This window comes from Helianthus annuus, chromosome 1 (genome assembly GCF_002127325.2).
Source record: "Helianthus annuus cultivar XRQ/B chromosome 1, HanXRQr2.0-SUNRISE, whole genome shotgun sequence".
Lineage (NCBI taxonomy): Eukaryota > Viridiplantae > Streptophyta > Magnoliopsida > Asterales > Asteraceae > Helianthus > Helianthus annuus.
Window position 1 is genome coordinate 88,394,017 of NC_035433.2, and position 23,207 is coordinate 88,417,223.

General features: G+C 35.0%; 2 protein-coding genes across 2 annotated transcripts; one reads left to right on the forward strand and one right to left on the reverse strand.

Moving 5' to 3' along the window:
* The first annotated feature begins 5,169 nt into the window (after positions 1-5,169).
* On the forward strand, positions 5,170-15,102 carry LOC110871177 (3-ketoacyl-CoA thiolase 2, peroxisomal). Its single transcript, XM_022120091.2, has 13 exons — positions 5,170-5,375; positions 8,731-8,792; positions 9,000-9,084; positions 9,919-10,045; positions 10,148-10,314; positions 10,387-10,494; positions 11,443-11,520; positions 11,710-11,842; positions 12,676-12,772; positions 12,961-13,084; positions 13,923-14,031; positions 14,123-14,206; positions 14,847-15,102. The coding sequence occupies exons 1-13, from the start codon at positions 5,283-5,285 to the stop codon at positions 14,888-14,890; spliced, it is 1,311 nt and encodes a 436-aa protein (XP_021975783.1). The 5' UTR covers positions 5,170-5,282; the 3' UTR covers positions 14,891-15,102.
* On the reverse strand, positions 14,962-20,559 carry LOC110871189 (thioredoxin-like protein 4B). Its single transcript, XM_022120096.2, has 5 exons — positions 20,356-20,559; positions 20,115-20,272; positions 18,545-18,611; positions 16,929-17,029; positions 14,962-15,183 (listed from the first exon to the last, which is right to left on the reverse strand). The coding sequence occupies exons 1-4, from the start codon at positions 20,485-20,487 to the stop codon at positions 16,931-16,933; spliced, it is 456 nt and encodes a 151-aa protein (XP_021975788.1). The 5' UTR covers positions 20,488-20,559; the 3' UTR covers positions 14,962-15,183; positions 16,929-16,930.
* Between the last annotated feature and the right edge of the window lie 2,648 nt (positions 20,560-23,207).

Sequence of the window (23,207 nt, forward strand, 5' to 3'; positions counted from 1 at the left end):
TTTTTTTTAACATAATCAAACAATAAATTTAACAATAAAAAACTCTTTGATTAAAACTGAAGGTACATAAACCGTAAACTGTAACTCCTATATATATACAAAACAAACCTTGATGCCCAAGAAACATAACTAGACTAGAATTAGAAACCAAATAATAATAAAATAAAACTACCATAAATCTAAATCTTCAACCGAAAATTAACTAAACTATTTAGCATCCTCCAATTTTTGAGTTATGACAACAGTTTCTTCAGCGTGAAGTCGCCAGTTCACAAGAAATCGATACCCTCCACCCATTTTTTGTTATATGTTGGTTGGGTGAAAGTGAGATGGCTTGAGATAAGATAAGTGTCGAGTAAAATTTGAATGAGAGTAGTGAAATTTGAAAGTGAAAGAGAAATGGGTGGGTGTAGGTTGTTTTTGAAGTGAAAGTGAGTATAAAAGTGAAAGAGGGTATGAGTTTTAAATTTAAAAAATTAAGTAACTTGTGTCTTTTTTAATATAATCGTTGGGTGGAGTGTGGGGCTCACCCATACCGTTTGAAGCAATGTTTTAAAAACCGGTTCGTACCGGTCGGTTATACCGGTAATACCGGATTCCAGATGCTTAGCCGGTACGAAACACCCCGGTAAAACCTGGAAACGGTATGCGATTCGTACCGCCGTAAAAATGTGAAATACCGGTTTGAACCGGTAAACCGGTACCGGCCCAAGGTAAATTTTGGTTCTTTTTTTTTTTTTTTTTTTTTACAATTTCATCAAGCCCATTAGTTTACTCCATAACCTAGCGCATATCAATCTTCCTTGGTATACGGTGCAATCGATGCATCATTCATCATTTCATCCCTTTGTCTTCAACTCTTCATCACTTCCATCCCTTCGTCTTCATCACTTTGTGGCTTCCAGTTTGATTCAATATTTCAGGTATGCCATTGTGTTGCTACTGGTTTCACTCTTTTGGACCGATATATAATATTACTTAGTAGTTATTAGTAATCATGTAGATATATAGTAGGATTCCACGTGTATATAGTATATTATGATTGTTGAGAGGTCTTGACATTTGTGAAAACATGTGTTACTATTAAATTTTGATTCTGCCATATTTTATGTGTAGGTTTTAATCTATTTTGGGGTATTTTTTCAAATGTGATTTATAATGTGTAGTTTTTAATATGTTTCCGACATTTATTCATTCCAGCAACTTGTTGGTTGGGATTCATGTTGGTATTATAGAGTTAATTAGTTACCCGGTTAAACCACTCGGTACAACCCGGTTCAACCGGTTGAACCATTTTTTAGCCCAATCCTGTATGATTAAAAAACCGGTTTTTAAAACATTGGTTTGAAGGAGTCTGCATTTTTAGATCATGATCGTCGGACGAGGGACCTCCATTGTGGCATTAGGACGGTGCTAATGGTGTCTGTGGGATGGGTTTAAATCTTAGGCCGGTGCCACATTGACAACGTTGGAGATGCTCTTAGAATCTTAAACAACCTATTTCGGCATTTGACATGTGAATGTTAGTTAGTATGGCCATAGCATGACATCTTCCTTTCAATGCCAAACAAAGCTTTCTTGATTTAGCTAGTTCACTTCATTTTGTTTTTACGGATCAATAAAGCCCTATGCTATTCGAACCAAATTGCCAGACTTAATTAGTTAGGTTTTATTTACATGAATATGGATCATGATCCTGTGTCTAAGTAATTGTTCTTGTTACATGTTAAGTTTTGTAAGCACCAATCCTAGTCTATAATTTGGACCCCAACCGTATCAAATACTATAAAAATGTAATTATATAATTTAAACAATAAAAATAATTATTATTCATATCCAATATAAACGAGAAAAATAAAATCAAACCCAATTCACTGAACCAAATATGTCATCCACCAATATTGATGGTCTTGAACCAAGAAGTCACCCGAGTCCATTTAACCCAAGTGATTGACATCAACAATGGAACCTCAGAAGTGAACATCAAATCAACCATCATGAATTCATATCCTTAGGGTGTCCGGTGTGGGGGCGGTAAACCCACCCGGCACCGCTAACCACCCCACCGCCAACATCTTGTTTGCCGAAATGGTTAAGAAAATCGGTGAGGGAACACCGATTCGGCAAGAGGGAGGAAGGAGAGAGAGGGAGGGTATTGTGGGTGGGGTCCATTCCAATCTCAACCAATCACATCTTTTTCCTTTTTTTTATTTAAAAAGTTTACCACTTCACCAAATGTCTAAACCATTGCCAACACTTTTCACCAAAGTTTAAACACTTTTCACTAATTGACGTGGCACACTCTCATTGGTTGATTTTTTAGTTTGCCACTCTCAACTGTTTAACCACTCCTTACACCCTTACCAATCGAGCCCAAGTTAAACGTTTTTTTTTTTTTTTTTTTTTTTGGGAACGACGATATCTCATTAACCAACAACTAGTAAAAAGCTAGAAAACAATTGTTACACAATAAAAGAACACCAGTTCTTCCACGACAGAGAACGAAACGGAGATCTATTTTTTTATCCAAAAGAAACTAAACGATTTGATGTGTTCCATTGTTTTGTTTATCATGTAAACTCCATTGTCTTACACTTGGAATATTTAAAAGGAATATTGGATTTTAATAATCTCAACTATTCGGCGTTGGCCGCTAACAGTCCTAACTTCAAAAATAACCAGTGACAGTCCTAACTATTAACATATTGGCCTCCAATGGACCCTAACTAACAGAACCCTAACGCCGTCAGTCTCCGGTCGCCAGAAAAACGTTTTTTGGCCGGAAAACTGAACCTTTTCGTCCCAAACCTCTTTATAACCTTATTAGGAACCTTTTTTCTAGTAAAAGACCCAATTATTAAAGTCGCCGGAGAACTCCTTTTTGGCCGGAAAACTTATTTTTGGCCAGAAAATACAACTTTTTGGCCGGAGTTAACTGTCATTTTCGTCCATGTGATTTGTTCACTTTTGTCATTTCAGACCAATTTTCAAAAATGCACCAGTTTCCTCCCTAATATACTGGAAACGTGCCACTTCAGTCCAAAAATTAAAACTCAGTTAAGTCAGACAGGTTAAATGAAGGGTATTATTGTCAATTCATAAAGTAAGGTGAACATAAAAATATATGAATTTACATGTTCAGAATTTACTACTACAACAAAACAAAGTGTCGGCAGTAATAGGCCTTTTCTTTGATTGGAGGAAAGGGGCGGCAGGGGAAATAGTGCCAGGCAGCTGTCTGCCACTCCTCTATTGGCCCAACAAATTTATGATTTTACCTTGTTTTAAAATTACGATTTTGCCATCAGTTCAAAATTATGTTTTTGCCCCACTTAAAAATAAATTTACGCTTTTGCTCCCAGCTAAATATTTCCATTTTGCTCCTGATTCAAAATTACAATTTTAACCCGTTACAGTTTTGCCATTAGTTTTTTCCCCTTAAAATTACGATTTTGCCATTAGTTCAAAATTATGTTTTTACCCCCACTTAAAATAAATTTACGCTTTTGCTCCCAGCTAAAGATTCCAATTTTGCCCTCAGTTCAAAATTACGATTTTGCTCCGTATAAATTTATACTTTTGCCATTAGTTTTTTTTTCTCACAGCCAAGTTACGATTTTGCCCTCAACTTAAATTTACATTTTGTCCATCGTTTTTGTTTGTTTTCCTGGTGAAATTACAATTTTGCCCCCAGTGTAAAATTACCTTCATGCCGGCAGCTTCCTGACACTCCCGCATTGGTCCATTTAATTTAGGATTTTATCCCTAAATTCAAATTATGATTTTGCCCTCAGTTATAAATTATGTTTTCCCATCGTTTTAATTTTTTTAGCAAAACTATAAAGATTTTCTGTTTTAAATTTTTAATTGATTTACTCGATTTAATTTTTTTCGTGTTAAGGAGCTGCCTAACACTGGCTCATTAGTCCTGAAAAATTACAGTTTTGCCCTTAGCCCAAAATTACGGTCTTATTATCGTTTTTGTTTTTTTTTTTCCTAGCAAAATTATAGTAGTCTTTTTTTAATTGATTGAGAATTATTCAGCCATCGTCGCGCAACGCGGGCAGGTCATCAACTAGTTTCATATACATTTAATAAAAATATTATTCCCATGATTTTTTATTTATGAAATACCATTTGTCTGTTTGGTAAAAGCTTTCACATGTTCTACCGACCCACACTAAAACTGTTTATTTAAAGTGGGGCGATGGCCTGGCCGGTGGGTCACCATGGTTCCATTTACAACAAATAAAATTGACCATACCTTTTCTGGTCAACTTGACCCAAGTCCAGTAAACACCATGATTATTGTCTTATTGCTAATGAAGATTTACAAAAACCAATGCAAACATTTTTTTAATGGCTTAAATTACATTAAATTCGTTTTCGACAGGACTCAGGCCCTTAACCACAAGAGGAACAACATCTTAACTCCAATAGCTTTTCCAATTGAACCCAACCCTTCATCCATTATTTTTTGTTATTACTATAATGATCGTTTGAAATTATTTAAATGAGATAAAACTGGGGTGGAGAGAAATAAAAAGATGATTGTGTGTACGTGTTTTGGTGTTGATAAGAAAGGGTCTGATATCACTACACGTGTTATCGACAAAGCATAGCCAGCCACATAAGTGTGTGGCTGACAACTTCATCTGTTCATTCAGTTGAACTATTAACAGATATTAATGTTTAATTAAGGTTACGTAAGTGGTTAAATTTGAAAATTATCTGTTAATGAGTAGACAAGCTGATGCATTAAAAAATAAAACAGATAAATTAAAATGCATAAAAGCCAAACTATGTAACTTTTTTTTATAAAAATCAAAACTTGTTGGGCTAGTTGGATCAACCTCTAATCAAATAATATATTATTGATTATCAATTTTTATGGATAAATTAACAATTTAACAAATCATTAAAATTTGATTTTTTAAAAAATTTAAAGATATATAAACTGAAAATATATTATAATATAAATAAGTAACTAAACCATTAAAATTGCAAAAGTTAGTTGAGTTACATAGGGACAAAAACGTCAATAACCCAAACTTGAAGGGGTTTCATGTAACTTCCACAATGGAAAAAACGTGGAAAACTTCTATCTTTTGAGTCTTCCCTCCACTTAAATATAACGAAATTCTATTGAGTTCACACATAACACAACCCCCCCCCCCCCCCCCCCCCCCCCCCACAAATTTATTATATATACATGTGTGATCTGCTTGATCTGTGTGCAGAAACAAACTTTTATAAAATTTAGCGTTACACAAGAGATAAAAATGGAGAAAGCCATTAACAGACAGAAGATCTTACTTCAACATCTTCAACCTGTTTCTTCTTCATCTTCCTCTTACCATGAATCTAATCTTTCTGTAAGTTTTTAGAGCCTTTTTCTTTATGATAATTAGTAGAATCTGTGTGAATTTGATTGGTTTTCTACATATTTATGTGACTTTGTATGTTGATAGTCCACATGATGTTTATGGTATTTATTTATGTGAGTTTGTAACTTTGCCGTTTTTGAATGAGTGAGAAAGATTCTAGGAGAGAGGAGGATTTCGCTAGAAAGATCTGATGTGAAGGTAAGTGGCCTTCGGTCCCATTAGTTACTAGCATATATGCTAGTAACTAAGAGCATCTGTAATGGGGCCGAAGGCCACTAACCTTCACATCAGATCTTTCTAACGAAATCCTCCTCTCTTCCAGAATCTTTCTCACTCATTCAAAAACGGCTTGAAGCTAAATGCTAAACTGAGGAAAAATGGTAAAAAAAATACATGGAAAATTTGTATAAATCCTTGTTCCCCATCCGCAACTCTCGTATATTTGATAGAAAATAAATCAATTCTCCAAATTTGTTTCTCACTATTCATCGCTCGTTTTTTTTATTTTAAATTTCTTTTTAGGTAGATATAAGTGGAAGCGAGAGGAAAATAATATAAAGAAGTATTCTTTATTTGAAATAAATATTAGATAAATATGAGGAACAAAATGTAAGGGGTTTTAATATGGGAAACAAATTAAAAAAAAAATAGTTAAATTATATGATTGGAGATCAAGAACAACGAGTCAAATGCTAAGAAATTCATAACCTCTCTCCTCCATCTAAGCTTGTTCTCAAACTTTACAAGTCTAACACTTCTTAATAATGTTTACAGGGAGTTAGGAAATTTTTAATTTGATGTCACATATCTTGATTATCTTCTTTAATCCTATTAATTATTATTGTTGACTTGGCTTCCACTAAAAATTATAATATTTTGGCCAAATGGTATTTATTTATTTTTCATCACCTAACTAAAAATTATAATATTTTGGCCAAATTGTATTTGTTTATTTTTCATCACCTAACACGCATTATCTTAAGTAATTGTTTTTCCTTATTTTAATGTGGGTCAATTATAAGGCGAAAGTGTGGTTTAAAGCTTTACGGGTTTTATCACGTCATGTAGACGACACATAAGCAGGGGGGGTTTATCCCTAACTTACAGGGGGGAGAGGGGCGAAGCCACACCCACCGGCCTAACGATGGCAGAAAAGTTTCGTATATGTCATTAGTATACAGGGATAAACTTACTTATCAATATCTATGATTTTCATGATTTTCTCTTTTTTATATTCTCTCTTTCATAATTAAATAAATACAAAACAAATATAATTTATTATTATCAATACACTATTTTTATACTTTCAAAAATCATTGACCACTAATTATATTTTTATATATGCCATACACATAATTTAGATACCAACGCTCCTTTGGTTTAGTGGTATCTAGGTGTGTAAAATGGTAATACTCCTAACTTATTGAGGGTTCGTGTCTAGCAATAGATAATGGTGTAGAATTATGAATAGATTAGATTAATGTTAAAAAACGTAGTTTAGATTAATATATAAATTCAAATTTATGTATTAGAATTAGCCGATCATCTATTAAGTTAACTAACTTCTAACTTTTTTTCTATTAAGAACTAAAATTTATCCATTAGCTTAACCAAGATTATAGATAGAATTAAACCATTATCTATTATGTTGACAAACTTATTTATTTATTTAAAATTTATACCTATCATTACTTGATAATTGTCAAGTGTTGCTACATCAATAATCATATATGTGTGTATTAACTTGCTTGTATAGTATAACGAGAAAAAAATATATTGTTATTTTAACTTACCTTTTTTTTTATGAGTTAAATGCCATTTTAGTCCCTGTAGTTTGGGCTATTTTGCCAGTTTAGTCCAAGGGTTTCATTTTTAACCTGTGGGTCCAAAAAGGTTTCACAGTTGCCATTTTAGTCCACTGGGTTAACTTCATCTATTTTTTCAGTTAACGAGAAGGCCAATTCGGTCATTTTATATGACTGAATTGCCCTTTTAGTTAACAGAATTACATACAAAATGACCAAATTGGCCTTCTCGTTAACAGAAAAAATGGATGAAGTTAACCAAGTGGACTAAAATAGCAACTGTGAAACCTTTTTGGACCCACAGGTTAAAAATGAAACATTTGGACTAAACTGACAAAATGGCCCAAACCACAGGGACTAAAATGACATTTAACTCTTTTTTTATTGTCAATCATCAATCACACTTTCAACCCCACTACCAAACATTGATTGTCTTAATTCATAGTTCTCCACTTTAATGAGTTTTCACAAGAAAAGGAAAAGATGAATGGGAAAGCAAGATATTGCACCAAAAAAATTAAATAATAACTTGATAAAATATCTAAAAGTACCATAATATGACATAATAAACGTGTGAAACTGAAATTAAACTGGTTTGGTGGTTCAAATAGAAAATTTTAAACTGTTAGGTATCTTGTAAAGGGTTAATATCATGAATTAGTCAAAATATTGTTTTATCTTTATGAGAAACTTTTAGGTTTCGTATATGGGTTGGTATAGTTAAAACTTAAGTGTGATTGTGATAAGTGACATTTAAGGACAGTTATCAAGGTTAATTACTTAGGGTGAAGGGAGTGGTTACCTATTCTAAATAGGTAAACTCCTCATTCACCCAATCAAACAGTGGCACATCAATTCACCTAATTTGTTTACCTAATGTTCAAAAACGTTGCGGTGGTTTACCTAATGGGGTTTAGGTAAACTATTTAAAAAAAAAAGAAAAATGTGTGATTGGTTGAGAAGGAATGGACCCCACCACACACTCATCTCTCTCTCTCTCCCTTCCCTCCCTCTCACTGACTCGGTGACCACTCACCGATTTCGCCCCCCATTTCGGTAAAATGTTCTCGATAAAAAGGTTGGCGGTGGAGGGGGGTTCTGTAAAATGTTCTAAGGGACATTTTCTGCCAAATTAGCATCAAAACGCCCCTTAATATCCTTTTAATCACTGCTTTTCAAAAAAATTTCTCTTCATTTAGCATTATACTAGAAACACCATTCTCTCTTCGTGCCCCTATAATGCTTAGAGGGGTGGTGTTGAAGGCGTTATCAAATCTCTTCATGTTTCTATAATGCTCATCACGTAGATGGTATTAATGGCATTCTTTATTTTTTATAATCTTTAAAAAGGAAAGAAATATCATAAATTTTAGTTAGTGGGTTGAGCAAGTTTCAATATTTTTGTAAATATTTAGTGTGTTATATATATAAAAAAAGCTATTATAAATAAAAATCATTTACATTGTCCTAAATATCGAATCGATTTATGTTATTTTTGCCGTTTACTAATTTAAACCTTCTTTATTTTCTTTAATTAGGTTTCAAGTTGCTCAGCTGGGAATAGTCACCGGGCTACTGGAGATGATGTTGTTATCGTGGCGTAAGTTTCGCTCATTTGAACTTCTCAAACGCTTAGTTAAACCGTGTCATGTTTGGGTTTACTGGTTGTGTTAAACGTGTCATATTTGTCCCATCTAACACAACATAACACATTTCCTCAGCTTAAAAAAAAAAAAAAAACCATTTATGCATAATTATATAAAAACTATAGATTTTATTGACATAATTTTTTTTGTGCCTCAAACAGTGCATACCGTACAGCCCAATGCAAATCAAAGCGTGGAGGTTTTAAAGATACTCTTCCTGATGATTTACTCTCAACAGTTCTAAAGGTATATTGGTTGACTTCATGTATGTTTGACCTAAAGGGTCAAGGCTTTCCTTTCTGAATAGAAATGGAAGAGGTTTTGTTTAATTATTTTTATTTATGGATAATTACAAAGTTTAAAGTGCCGTAACCGAGTCGAGCCCTAGCTCTTCTAATTTCCGAGCTTGACTCGTTGCAAGTTCTATGTCTAAAGCTCGAGCTGGTCCATGAGTAATTTCTCGAGCTTGGGTTATACTTGTTTATCATGTATTTAATTATAGTGTAAAGATTTTTTTTTTTTTGAATTTTTTCCCTACTACTTAAGAATTATGTTTGATTGCAAAATGTAAAAAAAAAAAAAATCGTGATTTTACACTAGTTGAGTAATTATAATTACCCTACAATAATTACTCTACTAGTGTAAAATTACAATTTTTTTTTTTAATTCTGGGACTAAAATACGTGCTTAATAAGATGAAAAAAAAATTAAAAAAAAAATCCCTCCTGCATTTCTTACGTTAAAGGTATGTTGTATGTTAAGACTCATTTGTACAATAACTTAACCCTTTAATTATATATGTATATATTTAATTTAATTTGTTATATTATATATATATTTACTGTATTATTGTATTAACTAAAAAGTTACATGTATATATAAACAATAGACCGGCTTAGGCTCGAGCCTAGTCAAGCTCGAGCTCGAGCCTGAGTTTGTACATTATACAAGCTCCAGTTTAGTCTTGAACCCGGTTAAGCCGGTTTGATTCAAATTTTAGCAAAGTTGACCGCGAATAGCTCATGAGCAGCTCGTTTACACACATAGTTATAAGTTATAACCTATATTTTGGTTGATCAGGCAGTGATAGAGAAGACAAATGTGGACCCCAGTGAAGTAGGGGATATAATTGTTGGTACAGTTCTAGCACCAGGTTCACAAAGGGGAATTGAATGCAGAATGGCTTCATTATATGCTGGATTTCCAGGTACTTTCTTTTATAGATTTCACTACTAATGTTGTATTTTTTAAATGTATTTTTTTCCTTTTATTTTTAATTAATACATTTTGGGTACTTTTTGTGTTCCAGATACTGTGCCCATTAGAACAGTTAACAGACAATGTTCATCTGGACTCCAGGCAGTTGCTGATGTGGCTGCTTACATAAAAGCAGGATTTTATGAAATAGGTATTGGTGCTGGTGTGGAGTCAATGAGCATTGACCACATTGGACCAGTTTCAAAAGTCAACCCAAAAGTCAGTATCAAATTATCAATCCCTTTAAAAAGTCAAACAAAACTCATGAGAATCCCTTTACTATGCTAACAGGTGGACAAATTTGCACAAGCCAGAGACTGTCTTCTTCCTATGGGAATCACATCTGAAAATGTGTCGCAACGGTTCGGTGTGACCCGCCAAGAACAAGATCAGGCTGCAGTAAGTTTTGACTTTTAAAAGTCAACCAAGTTTTTTCTTATTTCTTTGTGGGTCAAAATCATTGTTGTTAATAGCGCTCATGTGTCGCTATCTGATTTTGGCGCCTCCATAGCGGGATTTTAGGTTTTTTTTTTCTGTTTTAATATAAAGGCAAATTGGAAAATAATAATCCCATCTTTCTGAAATTGGCCGATAATAATCCCAGGTCAGTTATTAGCCAATAATAATCCGACCTCGTCCAATTTTTTTGTAAAATAGTCTGCCGTTAAAATAAGCTTAACGGAGTTAAGTGTTTTTCCGAATTACAAACCGATGTTTTAGGGTTTTTGATCAGAACAAGGATACGAGTCGATTGATGTAAAACTTACCTCGAAATTGTGTTCGAAATGGCTTGAATTTTGATAATTAGAAGTTAAACACCCGAATTGAAGCACCGTTTTCGTGGGTTGGGGGCAGTATTTCGAGGTAAGTTTTACATCAATCGACTCGTATCCTCGTTCTGATCAAAAGCCCTAAAACATCGGTTTGTAATTCGGAAAAACACTTCCATTAAGTTATTTTAACGGCGGACTATTTTGCAAAAAAATTGGACGGGGTCGGATTATTATTTGTTAATAACTGACTTGGGATTATTATCGGCCAATTTCAAAAAGATGGGATTATTATTTTCCAATTTGCCTAATATAAATAGCGGGATTTTAGGTTTTTTTTTTGTTAAATATACATATAAAACAGCGTATAAAACTACGTATCTGGTTATAACATAAGTATAAAATATTTCTAAAATTTTCTTTTAGTGTCGCTAAACATAAATTAGTGTCCGCTATCGCTACGTAGCGTATAGGTAGCTTGTCGCTATCATCCGCTATTCGCTATTAACAACCATGGTCAAAATGTATGTATTAATCAGCATGAATTTAACCCCATGAAATTTATATTTAATAACAGGTCGAGTCTCACAAGCGTGCTGCTATCGCAACTTCGTCTGGGAAGTTCAAAGACGAGATTGTCCCTGTTCATACCAAGGTACATACTTGACTTTTAAAGTCAAACCATATTACGATGAAATTAATATGAATTATGTTGCAAATTGAACATTAACATCTTCTGGTTAGAGTATTTACCACTAAGTTTAATGTAATCTTAATTCACATCGATGTTACGAATGATATTAGTCAAACTTGACCTAAGAAAGTCAAATGGATCTCTTTGTAGATTGTTGACCCAAAAACAGGAGAGGAGAAGCCGGTTATAATATCGGTAGATGATGGTATTAGGCCAAGCACGAATATGGCTGATCTAGCGAAACTGAAACCATCATTCAAAAAAGACGGTACAACAACAGCAGGTATACATACATTTAATATTTGTACATACAGACGCGCGCTTAATGTAAAATCAATTTGAAGTAGATAGCTTAGAGAACTGCATAAGCACTTGTACATTGTTGTGCGCGTAAGATATAGTGGAGTTGTAATGCGGTTACATAACCGCCTTACGTATCATAGTTACAACAATGGGTATAACTGTTATATGGTTCTCGCAATTCTCTACTTAAATTGGTTCTGTATTTAACGTCCTTGTGTACAACCGTACATATATATATATATATATATATATATATATAGGGTAAGGTTCATGCGAGAACCACCTTTATTGCGAGAACCGCGAGAACCAATGTAAACACAACCTAAAATAGCTTAAAAAACCTAACCCCCCCCCCCAAAACCTAAACCCCCCTCCCCCCCCCCCCCCAAAACCTAAACCCCCTCCCCCACCCCCCAAAAACCTAAACACCCCCCCCCCCCAAAGCTAAAATGCTAAAAACTAAACCCCCAAAAAACCTAAAAAAATCAAAAAAAAAAATCTAAAAGTTTTTTTTTTATTTTTTATGTTAAAATCGCTACTTTTAGTAGCGATTTTTTTATAAAAAATATTAAAAAAAAATTTGTGTGTTTTTTAGCTATTTTTAGGCATTTTTGGTTGTGTTCACATTGGTTCTCGCAATAAAGGGTGGTTCCTAACGGATCTTTGTCCTATATATATATATATATATATATATATATATATATATATATATATATATATATATCAAGAAAAACTAAGTGATTCAAATCATGATATGAGGAATAAGGAATTTTGACTCATTAAAACCCTTGAATAATTTTTGTTTTCGAATAGGGACCGCAAGTCAGATTAGCGATGGTGCTGCTGCAGTTCTCCTCATGAAAAGAAGTGTGGCTCTAAAGAAAGGTCTTCCAATTCTTGGTGTATTCAGGTATGTTTGACTTTTGGACTTTAAAAATTAGTTGGTTGACTTTCTACAGGCAACTTACAGTTGCTAATAGACAAATTTAACGTTGCGCATAATTTTGACCCTAAATAACATTCAGATCAGATGTTTCAATTTTTATAGGATATATATGCTTCTTATTAAGTATAAATTTACAATGATACGTCATCCAGGAGTTTCGAAGCTGTTGGTGTGGAACCCGCTATTATGGGCGTAGGTCCCGCTGTTGCAATTCCAGCAGCTGTGAAGTCGGCAGGCCTCGAACTTAAGGACATTGATCTATTTGAAATAAATGAGGTAAATCAGGTCTCATTTACTACTGTCCTACACATAGTTGTTAATAGCGCTCATAGTGAGCGCTATAGCGAATAGCTTTGGCGCCTCCATAGCATGTTAATAGTGGGATGTCAGGCCTTTTTTTATTAAAAATACGTATAGAAACACCGTATTTGGATATAATATAAATATAAAATAGAGTAAACTGCCATTTTGGTCCCTGAGGTTTGGTCATTTTTGCCACTTTAGTCCAAAACTCAAACCTTTTGCATCTGGGTCCCTGTGGTTTCAGTTTTATTGCCATTTTGGTCCAAAAATAAAATCAGGTCATATTTATCTTATAAAATCCTGCAATTTTGTCCTTTTCCTCAGGGGCAAATCAGGTCATATTTGTCTTATAAAATCTGGTATTTAGTTATAAAAAAGAAATGACCATTTTGCCCATGCAGAAAATGACAAAATAGCAGGATTTTATAAGACAAATATGACCTGATTTCATTTTTGGACCAAAATGGCAAAAAAACTGAAACCACAGGGACCCAGATGCAAAAAGTTTGAGTTTTGGACTAAAGTGGCAAAAGTGACCAAACCACAGGGACCAAAATGGCAGTTTACACTATAAAATATTTCTAAAATTTTCTTCTAGTGTATTGCTAAACGTAAAATAGCGTCTGCTATTTCATCGCTGTCGCTACGTAGCGTATAGGTTGCCTGTCGCAATCGTCTGCTATTCGCTATTAAGAACTATGGTCCTACAAAGATTACACTAAAATCTAAATTTCATTTGTGGTAAATTCGAGTTGAAATTACCTATTTACCCTTTAATAATAAAGAGACTCTTTCATATAAAATGTAACAGGCCTTTGCATCCCAATTTGTATACTGTTGCAAGAAGCTACAGCTTGATCCTCAAAAAGTGAATGTTAATGGTGGAGCTATGGCTATTGGGCATCCTTTGGGAGCTACAGGTAACTTACTTTATTCCTAAAATACCCTTTCATATCCATTCACTTAAAAGTGCTCGGTTTTCACGAACCCGTGATTTTTCTTTAATCACAGGAGCTCGTTGCGTTGCAACTTTACTTCATGAGATGAAGCGTCGTGGGAAAGATAGTCGATTCGGTGTTATTTCTATGTGCATAGGTTCGTCTTACTCTACTACTAAAACCTATAGCTTTTGCTAACAGGTCAAACATGTAAAATAAAAATAAATGTTACATTGTTATTAGGGCTGTAAACGAACCAAACGTTCGGCGAACAGTTCGTGAACCGTTCGGCGGGAAGTACGTTTGTGTTCGTTCGTTTATTAAACAAACGAACACGAACAAGAAATTTCGTTCGTTTAGTTAAATGAACAAACATGAACAGAGGTTGCGTTCGTTCGTTTATGTTCGTGAACGTTCGGTAACGTGTTCGCTTGTGTTCGAGAGTTCATTTGTTTTTTTAGTTTTTATATTTATTTAAATATATCAAAATTCTGACAAATTAAATATCTAATAAGTGTCGGTGTATTATATATTCTGTTCATGAACGATTGTTTGTGTTCGTTTGTTTCCATTTGTGTTCATGAACATTAGTTTGTGCTCATTTGTGTTCGTCAACGTTCATTGCCTAAAATTAACAAACAAACACAAACGAACACGAACACAAACATAAAATCCCGTTCGATAAGTGTTCGTGAACGGTTCGCGAACACATATATTTTTTAACAAACGAACACAAACAAGGTCTTGTTCGTGTTCGTTCGGTTCGTTTACAGCCCTAATTGTTATAAACGTTGCAGGTTCAGGTATGGGGGCTGCAGCGGTGTTTGAAAGCGAAGATTGATTTACGATAACAAAATAAGCATGTCACATTTTACTTACACTTTTTCATGAAAACGCGAAATGTAAAACTTATTGAGTTTGGGAAGTGGTGCTTGATATATTTTTTTTGTCTGGTGTTACCATTTGAGAAAACATATTGTATTACATAAATGACATATGTCATATATTCTTTTAGACATTGATAAACATATGAAAGTATTATATTTGTGTCTATATACTTGACATACGAGTTCATGAAGAAGCTTAAAAAGGGCGGGATCGTCCAAAATGAGACAGATGTTTTTTGTTCAAAACCTGCATCATGAAAACATAATTATGAAATTAGGGGATTTTATATGCAAAGGATGTTAAAAATGTGACATATGTATGACTAATAGCGAATAGCGGACGATAACGACAAGCTATCTATAGGCTACGTAGTGATAGCCAGGTTTTAAAAAGGTTGAGGCGTGGGCCGTGTAACGCCCTAAAAATGATTCTGAGCCTCAGGGGGTTTATATTGTATGTGCGCCTCAGAGGGGTTGAGGCGCTAAAAAGGCTGCTCCTCAAGTGCGCCTCAGGGGTTTTTGATATTTGTTTTTGACTTTTTATGTCAATTTCAAGCAATTTATGTCTTTTTTTATGTGTGACCTATGTATTGTGTATAAAGTAAGAAAAACTTCTTGGATTAAAAAAAGTAAACAACTTTGCTGACAATTACATATTTTTTGTTTGGTCAGAAGAGTCCTCCGAATATTTTGATCTTGGATTAGTGATGATTTTGATGAATTTGATGATGAATTTAGTTAGTATTATTATTTTTATAAAATATATAATTTTTATATTTATTATTTAATTCCGCCTCAGGCTTACGCCTCGGTTCGCCTCGAGGCGTACGCCTCGTGAGGCAAAGGGAAAACGCCTCGAGGCTCAATTCAGTTCTTTTAAACCTTGGTGATAGCGATGAAATAGCGGACGCTATATTATGTTTAGCGATACACGAGAAAAAAAAAGAAATTATGTATATTTTATCAAAATACGCAGTTTTTATATGTATATTTATAAAAATAAAAACTAATATCCCGCTATTTTATAGGTATATTTTATCGCTATGTATACTAAAACAAAATAATACCTATAATCCCGCTATTTTCACTCTATAGAGGCGCGCCAAAATCAGATTGCAACCTATTGCCGCGCTAAATGCCATAGCAGGCGCTATGCTCGCTATTAAGTATTAACAACAGTGATGAGGGTAGGTGAAATCCATTGGGTTGAAATGGACCGGTCCAAAAAAATTTAAAAAAAAACAATGGAACCGAAAAACCAAACCCATCTAATCCGGTTTGATTTTGGTTTAGAACTGTATCCACTAAAACCGGACACCACATACATATTGAGGGTTGTTTTAACTTGAAAACAAAAACCTAAATTAACTTTGCTTTCATGTTTTAGAAAAAGAAATTAGTTTTTATTTCGAAAAGAACTAAGCCGAATCAAGCTGGTTCTGGTCTGGTTTAGTCTAGTCCTTGGATTATTTGGTTTTGTTGGTCCATACCGAGTTTAACCCATGCAGAGACATAACTTTAGGCGGAATGAATGACTTTAAAAAGAAGGTGCACTGCTCTAACAATATCTTTTTTTTTTTCATAATTCCCGTAAAATAACCAATAAACGGGGGGGGGGGGGGGGGGGGGGGGGGGATTAGTGCACGGTCCTCCTAACCGCCGGAGTGATCTCACTCCGGGAGCCGCTACCCGACCAAGCTAGCTCCGCGGTGACTTCCCCATGCCGAGTTCTTACCCTGGGCGACATATGCCACTCCCAAGACTCGAACCCGGTACCTCTGGGAAGAGGTGGGTGTCGGTGGCCAACTGGGCTACCCCAGTTGGTTAATAAAAGGGTAAACGTGCGTGTGTGTGTGTGTGTGCATAAAAGAAATGTGGGGCAAGTGTGGTAGCCAAACTAGACAAACCATTTGGTATGCACATGCATGTCTTGTGCAGTTTCGTTATTTCTGATTATCTAACTAAAAATAGCAATTATCAAACACGATTTACCTTCACACGCCTTTATATAACAGTTGAAACTTGGGTATTCGTTCTGGAGGAAGTGGGCAATTCACTATCAGCTTGCCTTTCATGGCCCCTCTAAATATTTCCTGCAAGACAAATACAAAACCCGTATTCAAATAATAATGCATTGGTACAAGAAAGGAAAAAAAGAGGCGTAAACCTTAATGTTGTAAACATGGTAAATAGATTCACTGAAAGGAAAGTAGACCGAACAACAAACCATTTTATTCCCTAATTTTGTAAAAGTATATTTCCACACTGGAAAATTTGGTATTTTAATTTAGGCTAAATTGCACTTTTCGTCCTTTATGTTTCGACAAACGCTGTCCTTTAACTTTAAAAATTACACTGTATGTCCTTTATGTTTGCAATCATTAACGGGCGGTGTCCTTTTAGCTAAACCCAGTTAACTTTTTTATGTTAAAACTCCTCACGTGTAACTTTGTAAAACTCCTTAACAGCAGGGACCATATGTGCAATATTCAAATTCTATTTTAAATCAAACCTGCCTCCTCCATCGTTTCTCAGGCCATCATCCGGCCGTTTTTGGTAATTCCGGTGGCTCTGGTTTCGGTGACCGAATTTAAACCATTTAAACGCGAATCATTACAATTAAATAAGTTTCGATCATAACAATCCTTTTAATTCCTTGTTTAAACGAATCAACGCTGCCAATATAAATCGACTGTAACCGGAATTTTAACCCAACTCGTTTGTAACTGTTTGATGTGATATACGCGATTCTAAGACGAACGCGATTCTAAGACGAAATCTAGAAGAAGTGACATCAGCATTCCAGACTCGACGTGGTAAGCACCCTCTATTCTCTGCTTTCCGGACGATGCAGTCAACTACTCAGATATCGCCACCATTCCCATTGACCGCTGTGTGCTCGATTTTGCAACCGATTCTACAGACTCCTTTGTTGGACTGGCAACTATGGACGATCAAGACGAAATGTATTCATCAGCTCGAGTGTATGTAATCGGGCGGCGGAAACCTACAGATGATGATTCTGATCCCGATGATGCTGAAAGCGAGGGGGAAGACGAGGATGATGAGGACATTGACGACGAAGCGTTGTTGGGAAACGATGAAGACGGTGATGATATGACTAACGATGAAGACAGTTTAAGCGATCTTGACGATGATGATGATGGGGATGAAGATGGTAATTTTGTGATAGATGGTGTCGACTTTGGCGGCGGTGGTGGGGGGGATATTTGAGATTGTGAGTGAAGGGGAGGATGACGATGATTTAAAACAGAATTTGAGTATTGCGCCTATGGTCCCTGCTGTTAAGGAGTTTTACAAAGTTACACATGAGGGGTTTTAACATAAAAAAGTTAACTGGGTTTAGCTAAAAGGACACCCCCCGTTAATGATTGCAAACATACAGTGTAATTTTTAAGGTTAAAGGACAGCGTCTGTCGAAACATTGAAACATAAAGGACGAAAAGTGCAATTTAGCCTTTAATTTATAGGTTACCATTCTTGGAATTTTGCCTAAGGAAAAATATGCAACTGGGATGTAAAAAAAGTTCAGGTAATGTTCTTGATGACATCTTAAAGTTAAAGACCTATAATGAGAAAGAGCCTACCTCTACAACATCAACGAAATCCTGTTTTTGGTGAAATGCGCCTACCCACTTTGTGTGATCTGCACTCCTGCGGTCATACATACATTCATATAAGAACTACGAACATCTGCCATAGTTATATCAGATAAATCAATAAGTTAGATCTTATTCGATTGGCATTTCAATGTGCAAGTGGTTATTATATGCATAAAAGTTATCTTAAAACTTCTCCTAAAAAGTCAGATGCTCAGATTATTCCTTTATTAGTAAGTTGGCAAGATCTAACAAATAGTTGCTAGCTATAATTGTTGGAAGTTATTTTGCGATGGCTCCATTACGACATATTTTGCGATGAACATTATTTACAGTTTACTGACATATATATACGTATTCTGAACGATATATTAAAAAATATGAAAACAGTGCACTTTTGGGACAACCTGAAGAAAAAAAAAACATTTGTATCTTGCAAAGATTAACTACCTATATGCTACGTAGCGATAGCGACGAAATAGCGCCCTTAATTTCATGTTTAGCGATAAAGCTGTAGACAAATTAAGAAATATTTTACATGTATATTTTATCAAAAATCGCTAAAATACGCTGTCACTAATTATCTAAATATGCTTCTTTTCTCAATCGTGAAACAAAAAAAACCTAATGGGCATCGCTATTTATATTATAAAAAAATAAAAACTACAGAAATGTCGCTATTTGTCGCTAAACACCCTATAGCACCAAAGGGGTGCATCGCTACACAACGCTCTATAGCCGCTATTGACAACTATGGAGTATGGACAGAACAGCTTGTCAAAGGGGGTTCGCGCAAAAGCACCCTCATGCCATAAATGCTTATAAGCAAAGGGTTAAGTTTTCCTACAAATGGGTCTTAAGATACAAAATACCCCTTAACGTACGAAGTTAAGTAGGGATTTTTTTTTTTTTTGGAATTCTTTTTCCCATCTACTAAGCTCGTATATTAGTCCCAGAATCCAAAAAAAGAAATTCTCGATTTTACACCAGTAGAGTAATTATGTAAATATTGTAAAGTCATCATCATCATCATCAAACTCAGTAAATCCCACCAATAGCAAGCTAAGGTAGGGTCTAAGGAGGGTATAATGTAGACAACCTTCTCTCTACCCCGTAGGAATAGAGAGGCTGCTTCTAGTGAGACCCCGGCTCGATAGTAGTTTTTCATCAAGCCTTGGACATAAGGCACATAACACTCAGCAGTTGGGACAAGAGCCGATTAATGCATGTACCCCTTGTCTTTCGGCTATCAACGTCACCACATGATGCATGATCAACCGTCCCTCGCTTTTTAACGTTATTTTCACGAAATCAGTAAAATAACGTTAAAATTAGTCCACTTTCACTTTTGCCCTGAGGGCCACGCATATACGCATTATATGCGCATACCGCAAGCGGGGCGTATGTAATTATTGTAGAGTAAAAATCACATTTTTTTTTACATTTTGCAATTAAAAAAAGAAGTGAATTCATTCTCACTTAAAATTAATCCAAAAAAAAAAAAAACTGAATACAGAATGATATAGATAACATATTCAAATTAGAATAAAATAATTACCCTGAATCCATCTTCATATGATGAGCATTGAAGAAGAAAACGGTTGAAGGAATAAGAGTGATGTCAAAATACTTAACGTAAACCTGAATTTCCTCAGAATCAACATCCACTAACGCTATACTTGCGAATTTTGATACATCTTGTTCAGATTTTGAAAGCTGTGAATTAAAAAATTCATTAAAAGATTGAAGAATGAAGAACCCTAGAAAATAAATAATAGGGTAATGATTGAAATGCGTACGATATCATCGAGTTGTAGACAAACGGAATCGGAAGATCTTCCGAATCGAAGGACAAGAAGCTTATCGATGGTGTCTCTGATGATTGAATCCACGTCTTCCTTCTTCGTTAACGTTCTCAAAAGGTAACTCATTGTTCCTCGCACACTTCTGCTAAACCAGATTGCAAAAATCTTTTTATGTTTTGCAACGGGTTCGATGATTGCAAACCCGTACGTTACGTCTTTTACCCTAAACCTTGTTTGTTTTCAATGTTAAATCAGGTCATCTGGCCCCCATGTGAGCGCAAAATGGTCTTTATATATACTTATTTTTATTCATTATTTTTTATGATTATGAATATTTATTTTAGTATTTAGAGTAAAATGAATAAAATACCCTCATGTGGGAGTCTTCATCTTGTTATAACATTCTCCAACTCCTTGTAAGCAAATGTAAAATAAACATGATGTTTATTATTTTGGTTTTTAAAAACTTTATTGTATAATTTACCTCCGCAGCTTCATTTCTGACGCTCTTTTCCACAACACTTTGTTCATGTTCAACATTAGCCTCAACCTCATATCCTTCTTCTTCACCATGTTATGTTATAACTGTGTACAAAACATGATTTGCTAATGCAGATACTTCATACATTATGTTTTTGCTTTCCAGTTCTTCTTGAGAAACCCTTCTATAATAAGCTTCTTCCTCCTCACCACCCATATCCATGGCTTTTTGCACCACAAGGTCCAGACCAATACGATTCTAAACAACAGGTTCATGATCAAAATCATTATCATCATCAACCTCAACATCACCATCATCAATCTCAACATCATTATCACCATCATTATCTTCATTCTCAACATCATTACCATCATCATTCTCAACATCATCACCGCCATTAGCATCTTCATTTCAACCACTATGACATTTTCATGAACAACAGGTTCAAATTTAGTCTTATTATCCTTTTTAGCCTTCTTAACCGTTGGTTTCTTTTTAGAATCAAAATGGTGTTTTGATTGCCCCCCTCTAGCCTGTTAAGCAAGGCATTATCAAACATTTCTAGACGTCTCTTTGATACCACTCAATTAGGTAACCTTCTTTCCTTTCCAACAGTGTTCTCTCGTAAGCATCATTCACCAAAGCCAGCTGCATCAAAGCAAATTAATTTTATTTTTTGTTGAGCCTGTAAGTGATGTATTGCAAAATACATATTTTATCGTGTACAGTTTGTATAATTTTAGTTAGTTTTTATTCAGTTTTTAGTTAGAATGTGATACTGCTGATCTGTTTTTGTTTCCTAGGTCTCGTGTGATGATAGATGCTGAAAAAGGTGAAAAACGAGCCTAAATATGAAGAAAACGAACACCGAAACGAGATCAGGATAACAAAAGCTGGAAAAGGAACAAATTTCGAGGGAAACAATCCGCTCGCCACCCGCGAGAAGGAGAAGGCAGTTGGCTCGCTCCCCGCAGAAGGGTGTTGACCTGCATTGACTTAATCACTTCCCCGTGACCCGCGAGGAAGGAAGGGTATTGGCTCGCGGGTGGCGAGAAGAGGATTTTGACAAAATATTTCGTGTTTGGAGCTGGTTGTTGGCTGGGAAACCTATAAATACATCTCTTTTAAGATGTCCAACCCTAGAGACGAATTGGAGATATCTTGGACGAATTTTAGAGCTTGGACATCATGTTTTCACAAGGTTTTCGAGCTAGGAATCATTGGTGAGAAACAAGAAGATTCAAGATAGAAGAATCATCGGGTTCTGTCTTCCCGTTTGTTTTACTTTTCTAGTTCTTCATACTTTTTCCATGAATTCCTTGTTAATACATTCTGATTTGATTTCCTTGAATATGATTTGTGGCTAAAAACCTTAAACTACCTAGATTGTGATGAACGGAATGTTAAAGTTTTATTTTTAGTGTGGATGCTTGTTATTTATGGATCTTTTATGTTAAAGTAGCAAACTTGATTATTGATCCGTTGTGTATGCATGTCTAGACTTGTTTAATTATTGTTTATTGCTTCGCATGATCTTTGGTGAATGTCTTTCATGTAATAGGATTATGCTAGATCATTAACTTTGCGTTTGTGGTTTGGTTGGTTAATCGGCTAATATACCTTAGAAGTGATATTCATTAATTGAGTAGGTCTAGGTGTTCTACTAATCTTAACAACCGAGAGGTGCAAGATTATCGGTAGGTCTAGGTTGGGAAATTGCTAGGTAGGTCTTCGTAGGGAGTCCGTCTTAGTTGCCTTGTCAACTCTTGTTTACCGAGTCGAATCAAGAACCCGAGTTACTCTAGACTTTCATATCGTAAGGGGGTAGGTCATATTAGGGTACTTTACATAAAACACTTAGATAACCGAAAAGGAATCTAGATTAAACTGGTGTTTCCAACATCCTTTAAAGTTCCATAGGTATATTCCCGAGAAGGGTCGGGGGTCCTGTTCGGTGTCTCTTTAGGTTTAGCAATTTATGATCCCGATTTCATAATAACTTGTGTCCACTTAAAATATAACTAGTAGCGTCTTCCATCATCATCTGAAGTAAATCCAAGTATTTTCGTGTCTTAGTTACCTTTTCTAATTAATATTTAATTTAATCGCATTCGTTGGATATTTAGACCCCCCCCCCCAAAAAAAAAAACATAAAAACAATTAGAGTCGTGTCAGTCATTAATCTAAAGAGTCTAGTTAACGTAATTTAATATAGTCCTGTGGGTTTGATTTCCAGACTTACTTAGCTTACTAGAGTCGATCGGTTCACTTGCCAGTTAGTAATTTAGTTGAGTTTTAGAGAGTCTAGGGTATTACTTAGTGTCTAGATTAGGTTAATTTAGTTAGTTTTAATTAAACTACTTTT